This window comes from Tenrec ecaudatus, chromosome 4 (genome assembly GCF_050624435.1).
Source record: "Tenrec ecaudatus isolate mTenEca1 chromosome 4, mTenEca1.hap1, whole genome shotgun sequence".
NCBI classification, from domain to species: Eukaryota; Metazoa; Chordata; class Mammalia; order Afrosoricida; family Tenrecidae; genus Tenrec; species Tenrec ecaudatus.
In genome coordinates, this window is record NC_134533.1 from 20,535,283 (window position 1) to 20,550,277 (window position 14,995).

The 14,995-nt window shown below is 38.4% G+C and overlaps 2 protein-coding genes across 2 annotated transcripts; both read right to left on the bottom strand.

Moving 5' to 3' along the window:
* Positions 1–2,376: 2,376 nt before the first annotated feature.
* LOC142446491 (olfactory receptor 4P4-like) lies at positions 2,377–3,309 on the bottom strand. Its single transcript, XM_075548238.1, has one exon. The coding sequence runs from the start codon at positions 3,307–3,309 to the stop codon at positions 2,377–2,379; it is 933 nt and encodes a 310-aa protein (XP_075404353.1).
* Positions 3,310–13,705: 10,396 nt separating this feature from the next.
* LOC142446492 (olfactory receptor 4P4) lies at positions 13,706–14,635 on the bottom strand. Its single transcript, XM_075548240.1, has one exon. It carries the CDS (start codon positions 14,633–14,635, stop codon positions 13,706–13,708), a length of 930 nt encoding a protein of 309 aa, XP_075404355.1.
* Between the last annotated feature and the right edge of the window lie 360 nt (positions 14,636–14,995).

Here is a 14,995-nt window from a genome sequence, read left to right on the forward strand (position 1 = left end):
AGCTCTTTACAGAAGGAGAACGTTTCATCCTTCTTTCTCAGAGTGGGCGGTGGTTTTGAACTTCTGTTCTTACAGTCAGCAGCACAAGGAGTAACTAATCTGCCACCTGGGCTCTTTTAACTTTGGCAGGTCATCTGTTGTGTCAAATTTGGAGTCATAGCTGCATTGAACAGACAGCTCTCATGTAGGCAGCATGCAAGGGAGGGAGGAGAAATAACTCAGCACAGGTTCTTCTGCTTCAATTGTGAATCTGTGCTTTCTCTCTTTCCCCTGGGAAAGGCTCATCATTATCCCAGTAGATAACATTTTTCCACTTAAGCTTCTTGAATTCACAGTTTCTTCCTCACAATCCATTCACTATGATTGTGGTGAAGGGGGATTCATTCCATTATAGAAACACATGATACACGTAATCCAATCAAGCCATGTGTTCCAAAAAGCAGTTCCCAAATCAAAAGAAAACTCATTCCCATTGAGTCAGTATTTATTCATCATCATCTTGCAGTACAGAGTAGCTCTCGGGCAGGTTTCAGAGACTGTCACTGCTACAGGAATTGCTGACCTTGGGGCTGGTAATTCAACGTGTAACCACTATGCCACCAGCCAGGGCCACTGGTTCAAAGGCAAGTGGGATACTTTGAACAACCAATCAGGTCAAATCATAATCTCCGTTTCCATCACTAACATTGTTCCTGTTTTACGCAGACTCTCATGATTAACTAAATGGAAATTCTAAAGCTGGATTGCTGTCTTTATTTTGACGTGTTAGAACCCTTTGCATGCTGATTGGACTTACCTTCTCGAGTGTCAGGTTCCTCAGGTGGATTTCCTTTAGGTCACCATTACTGAACCCGGTGCACAGCTGGAAAGACATGGTTTATAATGGGTGTGCGAGGTAGAATTAACTCAGCCGCCTGTGACTCAGCAGCCTTGGTCATTACACATTCCCCTGGGTCACATGACTTGTTTTGTAGATAAAGACTTGTGATGTAAACAAGTTTGATGGACATTTGCTCTGAGGGCCTTTTTTATTTCCATAATTTCTATAAAATGAAGGTATTAATATTGCAAAAATATGTTCTTGCATTTTCTCCTGATTCTTGTGAAGAACTGTTCTTTGCACATAGAAATCTACTGGGAACACAATCAATAACAGATATGTTTTATTCAGGTGCCACTTGCAATGTCATTCTGTTTCTTTTCTTTCATACTAAATGGAAGCATTTTTGCACAAAAAGAATTATGCGAAAAACAATTCTTTTCCCCTCTTCCTGGGCTCTATTCCTTGCCCACAGGAGGATTATTATATTTATACCTCCACCATTCATCTCAGGATAAGTTAATATGTGTTCTTTTTTGTTTAAATTTCCCCCAAATCAGATGTAGCCATTCAAAGATTACCATTTATCATATTGGGCGGGGCTGAAATCTACCAACTTTTTCAACATTCTATTATCTAAACTCAGGTGATATAGCAATCACTATAAGTAAATGTTAACAATTACTATGGTTGTCATTGTTAGGGCCAACTATACACACAGAATGGCCCTATGTACACAGAATGGCCCTATGCACACAGACTGACCCTATGCAAACAGAATTGCCCTATGCACACAGAATGACCCTATGCACACAGAATGGAACACGGCAATCGTGGGCAGTCCTCACAAACCGTGTCATGGTCAAGCTCAGCATCGCAGCCACTTTATCAGATCCTCTTGTTGAGCCTTTTCCTCGTTCTTGCTGACTTTTCTCACACTGTTACTAGGCCATTACAAGTTCTGCTCCTGCTTAGCGTACTTCCAGGTGTTAGCTGGAGAGTGGGGCTAATGAAGAAGAGTCCCCAGGTCTACAAGCATGAATATTTAATCCCCCCTTCGCTCTTCACTTTAAAAGGAACCAAACATTGTAGACACCCTTACATAATGTATTTTAGTGTCATCATATGATTTAGTTAAATATTCTACCAGCAAAACCAAGAATAACTTTCGGTTTTTGTTTTACATTTTGGCCCCTCTGTCTCTACACAATGTCAAAAAGTTGGCTGGCTTCCACGTATAAAGTTCACAAATAAAGGATGGTAAAAACTCAAGTTCAGCTTCAGGATGATCAACCATGTATGGTACAGCCTTTATTATTTTACTGAAGACCTTCTCACACAGGCGTGCTCCTCCCTTATCTCAGTCCCACAGTGAAACTCTCTCCCTCCATTCCTAAGCGCTATAAAATGATAAAGTTGATTTTATTTATTTTAAAGCTACCAGAGCTCCTTGATTTCACTCCCAATGCATAAAGCTTTTATTTTTACTTTTTTGATTTTATATGGTATCCAATGCATAAAGCTTTCAGTATTATATATTTTATATGACAGATCAATTATGTTTTTCTCTTGAAAAATACCTTTTGACACCAAACTATTGTCATGGCCTTTTTCATCTCAGTATTTCTCAGAGTATAAATTAAGGGATTGAGCATGGGAGCAAAAATAGTATAAAAGAGAGAAAATATTTTATCCTCTGGGTAAGTAGTAGGAGGTCGAAGGTAGGCAAAGATTGAAGGCCCGAAAAATAAGACGACCACAGTGATGTGAGAGCCACAGGTAGACAGAGCTTTGAGTCTTCCTTCAGCTGAGTGATTTCTTAAGGTGAATAATATAATGACATAAGACCCAAATAAGAGAACAAAGGTTACTAAGGCCACCATCCCTGAATTAGCAACTATAAGGAAACCAATGATGTAGGTATCAGTACAGGCAACTTTCAGCAAAGGGAAAATAGCACAATAGTAGTGGTCAATTTCATTGGGGCCACAGAAAGGTAACCAGATTATCATAGAGATTTGGGAAAACGAATGGACAGCCCCGCCAGTCCAAGCAGCCAAGACTAAAAGATTGCATCTTGTCCTGTTCATGATTGCCATGTAGTGGAGCGGTTTGCAGATGGCAACACACCGGTCAAACGCCATCACTGTAAGGATGAAGACTTCAATCATTCCAAAGAAATGCATGGAAAAAACTTGTAACATGCAGCTGTCATAGGAGATGGTTTTTGTCGTCACTAACAGGTCACCAATGAGTTTGGGTGTCACGCAGGAGGTATAGCAGATGTCCACGGTTGATAAGTGGCTGAGAAAATAGTACATTGGTTGGTGAATAAGGAAGCTGCATTGAATAGAGACAAGGACCAGAAGGTTTCCCATCAAGAGGACAACATAACAGAGTAAGAGGAGCCCAAAGCAAAAGAACTGTACATGGTGGTCATAAGAAAGTCCCGTGAGAATGAATTCTGATATATTTCTCTGACTCTCCATGTAGAAGCAGTATTTAGAAAAGGGATGCCTGACTTACAGACAAGTCCTTATTTGCCTTTTAATAGTCTATAAAGCCTCCCCTCCTTTGAAGTCATTGAAATGAACCAACCCCTCACCCAGAATAAATTCTTTATCACAGTAACTTTCAGTGGCTGACTGTGCAGCTTTTAAATGATGGAAAAGGCGCTTGGTGTTTTCGTCTATGAAAGGAACGCTGAATAAGAAGTGTATCCACTGTTGGCACACACCTACAAACTCCACTTACAGACAGATAAGGAAAGAACTTGTAAGCAATCTGGGAAGACCTGTATGAAATGTATATATGCAATGCACGAATAATAAGGCATCTGAAAGACAAGAGGACAAACATGTGGATGTAAACATGAGCAGTGTGGTCACAATCACATAAAAATCCTCACCAAATCATGCAAGCTAATTCACAAATTATGTTTATTCTTGGAAATCATACTTGTGTTCGCTTAGATGTTCCCTCGTATCCCACTACATTTCATGTGCCAAAATAGACATTTTCTACAGATTTATCAAGCTTTAAATAGAAATATTTCTAACATGGACTATGTTCTACATCATTATTTATAATATTTAGATAAAAATAACAAGCAGGAAATTATGTCTGTGGAAAGTTTTGGTTGTGTGTGGTTTTCACACACACCATTTGTCTATTGATAAGTTTTGACGGCGGGTATCATTCACAGACACTTAAATTCATTGTGTGTTTTAACTTTTATCAGGTTTCCATCCTCTAGTATGACAGGGCCACCTCCAAGAACTGTTTGTATTTAACTTTTTAAAAATCCAGCTGCCATTAAAAAGCATTTATTAACTTACAAGCTACTTGACTTGACATATGGGTAATGTTAAAAAAAGAGTGGGGGGTTCCAGTGGAGTAGAAATATTGCAGTTGGGAAAACAATTTTACTGGGTATGTTACAAAACCAAAAATATTTGGAGCAGCTGCAGTAAAATGGAGTTTTTGTCAATCTGTGACTCTGAAAAAAATGGAACTAATTAAATCAAATAGTTCTCAAAATAGATGTCTACATCCCTAATCAGATCTCATAATGGAAAGCACAAAAATAAAACTGCAGCATAGATTTTAGGGGGGAGGGGATCGGGACATATTTTCATGTGGATAATATGTTGGTGACAAAATTGAATTCAGCTAAGTGACCTGATGATACTATTGATTATGAAGACACGGTTTGAAATCAGTAATCTATATTTTTCGTGGGAGTATAATTCTGTTGGAAAGTCAGTTGCTATCTTTTGTAGTATTGTTAAGTAATCCTGTTGGACTCTTAGATTGCAAATTACTATGTAAAAATGGATTCTATTATTGGGGGGGATTACAAGAAGCATGTGGGAAAAGAGCTATAATAATTCAATTCCATTTTTCCACAGTTTTTGAAACCCTCGTAGAGAAGTCCGCTCGGGTTGTTGCTAAATATTCATCCACATGGTTTCCCTTTGTGGGATTAGCGCACGACTTTCTAGAAACTTAGCAGATGCTGATGAACCTCAATGATTATAAGAAGGACCTTTGGAAAGGTGGATTTTCCTTCAAAGATTAAAGGCTGGCAGGACACTGACAACCTGAAAATTTCATTCATTTTAAATACATTTCCCCAGAGCCAAGGCCTATTTTTGACATAAAACCAAATAAACATTACACAATAATATTTTTGCTATTTTCAGATTATGATATGCACATCACAATTTATAGCCTCAAAATAATGGAGCGCCTTAAAAAACAAGGATAATAAAGGTGACTCTCTGCACATCTCTTCTAAATGATCTTCATTAGCTTTGAATTAGGCAAATGACTGACACTCACCGACCCCACAACTAATGACCTTATTAACTTGAAAATCTGAAAAAAGGTATCAAATCCCGAACAGATGAGTTAAGCAAATCTAAGTCAATTATTTTAAAACGTGTTTTGCATTGCTTACCTTTCATTCATCAGAGAAAACCACTTTTGTCTTGCAAGGAGCTTGATGATACAGTTACCCGGGAAACTACCCTGGATTCATCGAGAAGTGTATTGTAGTCATCCCAAAAGAAAGGGGGTTTTAAAATGCTGAATCCACTCTCTGACATGAGCTGGACCTCAAAAGAAAACAGGAGCATTTTGAAATATCTGCCGAAGCACTGCCATGTATATTTATCTAAGATACATCTCCTTTATGCCCGATCCTTAAGGGAATTTTATTTGGAAGGGCCAAATACAAACCGAGGAAAGAACATATCTTATTGGACTTTTACTAAAACAAATAAAAATCTGTTTGCCCCAATGCATTGCTTAAATCATCTGCACCAGAGAACAATAACCAATGTTATATAGTTCAGCCTCCTGGGAATTTTCCTTTCTTACGATGTTTATTTCAGGCTGCAAATTGACTTCCCACTTCTGCAGGTACCACACTCTGGACACTGTCTCTAGAGGTCAGGGCTTTTATTCAGACACAAAGAAAGTCAGGAAATTCTGGCAGCTCTGGCTAATCTTTCCTCCAAAGGACAGGAGAGAAACTTGTGCAGCCCTAAGGGAACAATGTGTTTTGCACGGGGGCCAGTCTATTTCTGGGGAGGAGACGCACAAAATATTCAAGAGAAAGATATGGAATCCTAATGCAAGTAAGGCTGTGCCATCTGCATATCACATATTGTTAATGAGTCTCCCTTTAATCGTGATGCTGTGTTCTGCTTCATATACTCCAGTTTTTCATATTATTTCCCCAACACACACAGCAAATAAGGATGAGAAACGATACAGTGCGGACACAGGCCTTTCCAGATTTCAGTGCATGTAGCATCTTCCTGTTCTGTTTGAACGGTCTATGTACAGATTCAACATGAACAGAACATTTAGTGTTCTCGATTTCCCATTTGCAATGTTATCTATAATTTCTTAAATCCCATACCACTGAATAACGTTATACTGTCCAAGAAATACAAGTAGCTATTTGTATAATTCTCAGCCATCTCTTCTCTGACATCAGCAATGAATCTTTCATGTTACCACCTTTTCTGAAACTGGTTTGAATTTCTGGTAGTTTTATAAACACGAATTACAGAAACTTAAAAAGATGTATATCTTCAGTAAAATTATTCCATCATGTGATATGATGATTTTCTTTAATGTGTTCTACACTCTGTCGGATCAGCTTTCTCCATGCCCCCCTTAAGCCAAAATGTTATTTATTTAATATATTCATCACAAGGGTGCAGATGGAAAAAAACTTTTAAAAAGAAACAAAACAAAAATAACACCGCGACTTAAGAGACAGAGGTCTACACAGAAGTCAATGGGCGGAAGGACAGGCCAGGGGAGAGAAGACAACGCAAAGATAGGGCAGTCAGGGCTCCTGGCTTGGTTTGAGGAGGTTTTCTGCAGGTATTTCTTATAAGACTGTGAAGTTCCCCCCCCCCCCCCCCAAGAACTCAGCAGCGTGTGTGTTCAAAGGAGTGTTGATGTGGGGCATTCTCAGCAGCTCTGAAAGGAGAGAATAGTCCTGATATCAGAGAGGGTGGACCAGTTGTCCTTCAGGATGTCCAGGCAGATGGTACCAAGAGTGTCCACGAAGGGGTGGTAGCAGGGAGGGGTGAGGAACTTCTCTGTGGGCACATTCTGACGGTAGCCACTGGGGAACTTCAAGAGAGAGCTTGTCCCTCAGGTCTTCATGGACGGTGCCAGCTTCTCCGTGGATGGTCCCTACCCACTTGTAAAGGTTGTCTGATTCTGGGAAAACAGAGATTCCTTTGTTGTCAGATAGGAGGAGAGTCATTAGCTCGTATGGTAGCCTCTTGCCCATAAAACTCGGGGTGGCGCCCCTGCTGGGCTTGGCCCCATTTGGGACTGCTAGGACTCCCACTGCAGCTGGGTCACGGTTCTGGTAGGTCATTTGCTTGATGCTGTGAGAGACAGAAACTCAGAAGACTGGACAAGGATCACCTTTCTTTGGAATGTGTGCTCTTTAATTGATATAGGTCCAGCATTGGACATGTTGTCAGGTACTGAAAGCCTCATCATTGTCAGAGATGGTGTCAGAAGATGAGCCCCTCAGGTCAGAAGGCACTCAGAATATGACTGAGGAAGAGCTGTCTTCTCAAAGTAGAGTCCACCATAAGATGCCAGTGGAGGAAAAGCCTGGGAGCTTCCTTGACTGGTATGGAAAAAAAACATCTGCAAACATCTCTTAATAATGGAAACTTTAAATTTATGAAATATGAATCTGGGAAAATTGGAAGTCATCAAAAATGAAGTGGAACACATAAAAATCAATATTTTAGGAATTAGGTAACTGACATAGTAGGTATTTGCCTTCTAAAATTAGAAAATCATATTATTTACTCAGCTGTAACTGACAGATGAACAGGAATGACTTCACATTCATCATTAAAAAGGTTATTCCAAGATCAACTTAAAGAACAATTATGAGTGTGGTAGGATAGTATCTATCTGAATTAAAGGAAATCCAGATTATGCAAATTTTATTTAAATTTCTATACCTATCCCAAAAGCTGGTGATGCAGACATTAAAGAAATTTACAAATATCTTCTGTCTGATATCAGTCAAACACACAAGATGCATTAACAAGCATCAGTGATTGGAAAATGAAAAATGGAAACTAAGAAGGAACAGGGGTTGGACAATATTGGCTTGGTGAAAGACAACAAGCTGGGTATCACATGATAGACTTTGCAAGACTAATGACTTTTTCAATACAAATAGCCTTTTTCAACAATACAAAAGGTGAGACTATGCACATGGATTTCCCCAAATGAAATACACAGAAGTCAACTGGAATGCATCCTGGGGGAAAGACAATGGAGAAGTTTACAAAATCAGCATCTATAATGAGGGCCATAAGCAATGGTAGGAGAGCTAATCAAATAAGTTCTATCAAATAAGTTCAGCTTCCAACTCTTGGTCCTTGTCCATTTCAGAGTTTAGAAAAAAAAAAGCAGAACACACTCAGCATATCTTACACCAAAAAAAAAAAAAAAAAAACTAAAGAAAAAACTCAAGCTACAATATGGAAAGATTCCATGAGTGAACTATCGAATGATTCAGGAAGCATCAAAGAAGCTGGAAAGGACATACCGAGTCATTGGGCCCAAAGACAGGCAGCATCCAGTCATCTCAGGAGGGAGAACGTGGACAAGAATGAAGAGTAATGAGGAAGGACGCTCGAGGAGCACAGTCATCATCAGCCTCAAAGAAGGAATCACATGGAAATGCTTCAACAAGCTGATGAAGCACTGGAAACACTTAAGAGTATGTGTGACCGGAAATTTTGGTAAAAATAAGCAAAAAACAGATGCAGTACATTGACAGAGAGAGATCAGCGGTCCAAGCAGGGATCAGAAAGGACATGGGACAAGAGATATCATAGCTAATAGCTGGTAAAACTAGAGTTTACCAGAAAGATGTTCACTTACTTGTGTTTCATTGATTATGCAAAAGCATGTGATTGTGTAGATCATAACAAATTATAGATAGCATGATAAGAATTGGAATTCCAGAGCACTGTATCGTGCTCATGTGCAGCTTGTACATCGATCAAGAGGCGGTTGTGGCAAGGGAGCAATCGAATGCTGCACGGTTTTACATCAGGGAAGGTGTGGGTCAGGGTTGTAGCCTCTTGTTATACTTGTGGGACTACGTGCGCACTGAGCAAACAACCAGAGAAATTGGATTATATGAAGAAGAGTGTAGCATGAGGATTGGAGGAAGGTTTATTAACCATCTTCCATATGTGGATGATACACCTTGCTTGCTCAAAGTGAGGATGACAGGAAGTACTTGCTGATGCAGATCAAGGATACATCCTCCACTACGGATTACAACTCCATGTAAATAAACCAAGACATCAAACTATATGCTGCTTTGGGTAAATTTTATGCATAAGATTTCTTTAAAGTATTGAAAAAGATGAAGATCATTTTGAGGACTAAGATATGCCTCACCCTAAACACTGTATTTTCAATTGCCTCCTAAGTATGTGAAAGGTGGACACTGAGTACGGAAGACAGAAGAAGAACTGATGAGTTTGAATTATGATGCTGGTGCAGACAATTGAAAGTACCAGGGACTGCCAAAAGAGCAAGCACATCTTTCTTGGCAGATGCTCCCTAAAGACAAGAAAGGTGAGACAACATGTCAAGTATTTGGACATGTTGTCAGGAGAGTCCAATTCCAGGAGAACGAATCTTGGTAAAGTAGAGGGATAGTGATGAAGGTGAAGGCCCTCCACAAGAAGGACTGACACAGTGATGGCAACAATGGGCTCAAGTGGAGGCACAAGGTCAAGGATCATACAGGACAAGGTAGTGAGTTGTCCCATTGTGCACAGGGCCACTATGGGGCAGAACCAACTTGATGGCAGCTACAAGAACAAGAAGGATGAAATTTAGTTCAAGGTAAATTTAAAGTTTCGGATAACTTGGTTAATTGACTTTTTATAATTCCATTGATTTTCCCTAATAAACCAGAAGATTAATAAAGATAGGGCCAGGATAGCATCTGTTAAATAGGAAATATAATCTTTCCAATAAGGTGAACTCCTTGGTAATGACAAAGGGCAAAATATTCTCATATTATTTCTTTTCTGTAAAAGTTATGGTGTCTTGGTGATCAAGAGAAAATTTTTACCCAATGTAAGAAGTAGCAAATGCTATAAAGAACATGGTAATATGATTTGACACTCTATCAGGGGACCAAGTGGATATGGATCTTTTCCAGGTGAGGGTTTAAGAGACTTGTCTGGGTTTCCGGAAGTACAGATGGAGCCATGAGAACTGATGTGTTCTACTGCCTCAAAGAATTTGCCTCACCAATATTTATTTAAATTTTCCATCATTTTATCTTCTCCAAGATGTTAGCCTTCATGTAAAGCTTGTACCACAAGAACGTGTCACAGTTTGGGCAAAACTAACTGTCCATTGGACCCAGACCAACATTTGGTATCCGGGTCTTGGTGCCCTCCTTTTCACATTCAATATTCTCTTTCCTGGGCTTTGCAGCATTGAAAAAATTCAATATTAAATCACAATACTGATTTTTTTTCACAATTTTTTTTTAATTTCAGGAGGATGGGTGTCAATTTTAGCCATAAAAAGGCATGGTATTTCGAAACATGCTCTGCGATAGAAGAATTTTGAAAACAGTATGTTAAATGCAATAAAACAGATGTGGAAAGAATCATCTTATGCCTTTACTTAGCTGAAACACAGAAATGGCACATTCATAGGGACACAGCGTAAATTAAAGGGTGGAGGGTGGAGGCACGGGTGATGAAGACCTTTTGCTTAAGCAGTACAGAATTCTGTTTTAAATGCCAGCAATTTCTGACAATAAGTTGTGATCGTAGATAGAAATTATTGTGGTTGAAGCAGTTACACTGAACCATATACTTAAAAATAATTAAACTAGTAAAGGTGGTTTACCATATATATTCAAGTGTAAGCCAACCTGAATATAAGCCGAGACACCTAATTTTACCACAAAACTGCATAAAAATATGCTGAAAATTTCAACTTATACATGAGTATATACGGTATATATATTTTATCATAGTATTTTTGTTTTGTTTTTTAAGGATGCTTGTTTGGCAGTACCAAGGCTGAAGAAAAAAATTCCTAACAAATTCAGCCTTCACCTATCACCAAACTCCAAAACCAAACTCATTACTACTGAAGCATTTCTGACTCATTTCAACCCTCTCAGAAAGGGAAAAACGGTCTCGGTGAGTTTCTGAAGATGTAAATCTTCATGGGAGGAGAAAGCATCATCTTTCTCCCATGGAGTGGATGGTGGTTTTGAACTGTTGACCTTGCAGTTAGCAGCTCAAAGCATAATTCACTATGCCACCAGGGCTCCTTTTTGACCTACCGCAGTCTTCCTTTAAATTGGTACTTTAATCCTCACCTCCATAATACAAGATTCTTAAAACAAGTGAACACGAGCGTGACCTTTTGAACTATATTTCAATTATCCCTGATAGTTGGATAAAATATATTGAGAAGGAATCATTTCCTTTCTATAGCTATATCTTGTCAACAAAGAGTTTAGTCTATCTTACTGTCCTGGTTATAGATAACTTACTTTTCCCTTTCCTCTCAAATCATAAAATAGTCTATGTGAGAAATTATATCACTTTTGGGGGCTTTTTTTAAGATCATTACTTTTTTCTTTGATGTTGATTATTTCTCAAGGTTTCCTATTTTTGCTTCTTTTACCATCAATTCTGGATATTTTACAATTAGGACTTCTGTAAGTATCTCTTCTCATACTTTCCTACATCTGGGAGTATGGCGGATTAACTTGCTCCTTTAACCCATTCCTAAGGTGTCTTAGAGTGAGTTTATTTTCCTATATGTTCTTTCTACTCTGTGCTCTGAATCATTTATTAATCTACAGATTTCAATTTGCTTATCCTTCAGATGGAAATAATCTAGTATATTTATGGCAGGAGAAATACAAAGCTTTCTAATCCTCTAAATAGTTACTGGCTCAGAAACCCACAGGGGCAGCTCTATCTTGTCTCCTGGGTCACAGTGAGTCAGATTCAAGTGGATGGAAGTGAGAGAGTAGATTCTTGAACATTTTAAGATTTAATAACTTTGTAATGTATTTTTAAGTTAATAATTTTGTTTTGTTTTTAACAAACCGAACAACCTTGAGTTTCTTTCCACCCTATATTCTGTTTTTAAAAGTATCTTTTATATAATAGTTATGTTCTTATAATATTATGTTTCTGATAACTCTATATGATCAATTCAGTTTTATTCTACATTCTGTTTCTTGTAGTCTGATCTTGCTCTATACTTTTAAATTATGAAGGCAAAATTTTTAGGACAAAAATAAAATGTTATCCTGTATTTTCAGTTTATTAATTGAACATGGTTATTCTTGAAGTGATTAGAAGTAGTTGCACCAGGAAACAGCTTCTGTTTAATAATGTGTGTCTATGAGAGTTTGTGTGTGTGTGTGTATAAATTCCGTGATAACCTGAATTCTTTGAATCTCTTCTTTATCTTTATCTTCTTCTTTACCACTGCTTTTATTTTGAGACCCGGGAATACAACTTATAGTCTTAGGACAATGCAGACTTTTCTGTTTTATTTATATGCCAAGATACTACATATATTAAAGAATAGATCCTATTTGATAAGATTTCTCAGCAGTGAATTCCTAGGTAGTAAATTTGCTAGAAAGCCCTGATAGTCTATTCGTAGAATTTTTTTACCTATGAGTCCATTGTGTCGACTCCCTTTCTTAGCTCCCTCTTCTCTACCCCCTGCTTCCCTCTGCTTCACTTATTCCTAAACCTTCCTCCCATTCCTCCTAGTAGTTAACTACTGATAATGCTGTCTTTCTTTTCATTTATATTTTACTTTATTAGAGAAAAGTAAATGCAATGAGGCACAGCCTTAATTACAAATGAAAAAACATAATAGAATACATCATTGCCAAAGTAATAGATACACATATTCTTCAAAAACGTTCTTTAACATAGTGACATATAATCTTGTGATGAAATATGTAAACAGCAATACTAGTCATGTATAACAACAAGCCAGTGAATAAATTACTTACCATATATCCATATAGTGAAATCTTATATATCCATGAAAATAAGCAATCTGAATATACACAAATCATCACGAGTCAATCTCATAAAACTAATGACAAAAAGTCAAACACTAAAGAGTACAATTTAAACCACTGCTTTGTCAAAATGTACCAAAACAAAACTAATTTATGATCATAGAAATAAAGATACTAGTTGCATTCGGGAGGTGGCATTTATAAAGATGTCTAAGGACTTCTAACTGATCATTTTTGACTTTTGATCTGGCTTCTAATTACACGATGGAGCTTCACTTGTGACAATTGATGAGATCTGCACATTCTAGTAAAAGCTTTTAAAATTTGAATGCAATGTTTTATATAAGGTTTGAAAATACACCCAGTCTCTCTCACTAAAATGAGAAATAAGTGATGCAACCTTTTGATTTTAAGAAATCAGTTATTTCATGTCATGCGAGCCAAATCTCAGCTATTAACTCAGTAAAGTGTAAAGATTACCATATTGCTAAATCTATTGAGAGTGTTGGAGCTCAAGTGAGGTCCTGGGCTATGACACGGGCTGCTATCCAAAGGTAAATAAGGTAGTTTGAAAGCATCAGCTGTGACGGCACTGCATGTTAAGTTTAGAGAATGTGACATACAGAAACAAAACACAACAGACAGCTTGGGTCTCTTTTTCTCTCTCCAGTGACTGAGAACAGATTCTAGCAAGGGATCCAATTCATAGTGGTGATTCCAAGGCACCTAGCCTAGCCTGAGAAGCAGACGCTTCTGAAAAGTTACTTTCCCTCCAGAAACCTGTGAGCGCGCCATACTTTCCTCATGGCCTGCTTCATCTCCGCGTTTCTCAGGGTGTAGATCAGAGGGTTGAACATGGGAGCAATGATGGTGTAGAAAAGAGCAAAGACTTTATCTTCGGGAAACGTTACAGCCGGCCTAATGTAAATGAACAAAGCCGGCGCAAAAAACAACACCACCACTGTTACGTGGGAACTGCACGTGGACAGAGCTTTGCTGCGGCTCTCTGCAGAGTAGTCTCTGAGGGTGTATAGTATAAAAAAATAAGACAACATCAGGACAACAAAAGTCACCAAAGCAATTAGGCCCGAATTAGCTATTACTAAGAGACCTATCATGTGTGTATTAGTGCAAGCCAGTTTCAGCAAAGGATACACATCACAGAAGTAGTGGTCGATCTCATTGGGGCCACAGAAGGGTAAGAAGATGGTGAGAAGAAACTGGCTGGCAGAGTGTATAAACCCGCCGGTACAACAAGCTACGACAATCGCCTGGCACTTCTGCCTGCTCATGATGATGGTGTAGTGCAGGGGCTTGCAGATGGCCACGTAGCGGTCATAGGCCATCCCCGTGAGGATGAAGATCTCAGTACCGCCGAAGAAATGAGTGGTAAAGAGCTGAGTCATGCAACTGCTATAGGAAATGGTCTTCCTCTCGGCCAGCAAGTCAGCCATTAGCTTCGGTGTCACCGTGGATGTGTAGCAAAGGTCTGAGAGAGAGAGGTAATTTAGGAAGAAATACATGGGTTGCTCCAGTAGCTGACTGCAAGCGATAGAAATCATTATGAGTACATTTCCTACCCAGATAGCAATATAGCAAAATAAAAATAATGCAAAGCAGAACATTTCAGTATTTTTGCTTGGAGAAAGTCCTAAAAGAATAAATACAGTGACATTATTATTTTTCTGCATGGTCCAATGTATTTAGAATACATAAACCACCTGGAAATGATATTCATGAACTCATCTTTAGAAATGTTCCTGCAGAAGAATGACGATCACAATCAATTCAAGGAATTAACCGGGCATAGTTGTCTTCCTTTGAATGTCTTAGAGAATAAAACCCAGATGTTCCATTACGATAGCTCTCTAGTGACACTCTGTGTCTACATGTACTAAGTTGATTTCCATTAAATCTTCCAGGATATTGTGGTCCATGAAAACCTGAGAAGACATGAGTGGCCTTAATAAAGCAACAATATAAAAATAAAGCAACAATATTATCATTTTCATTTAAGGTCATGTCTATATCCAAAAGGGAGATGCTCAGTT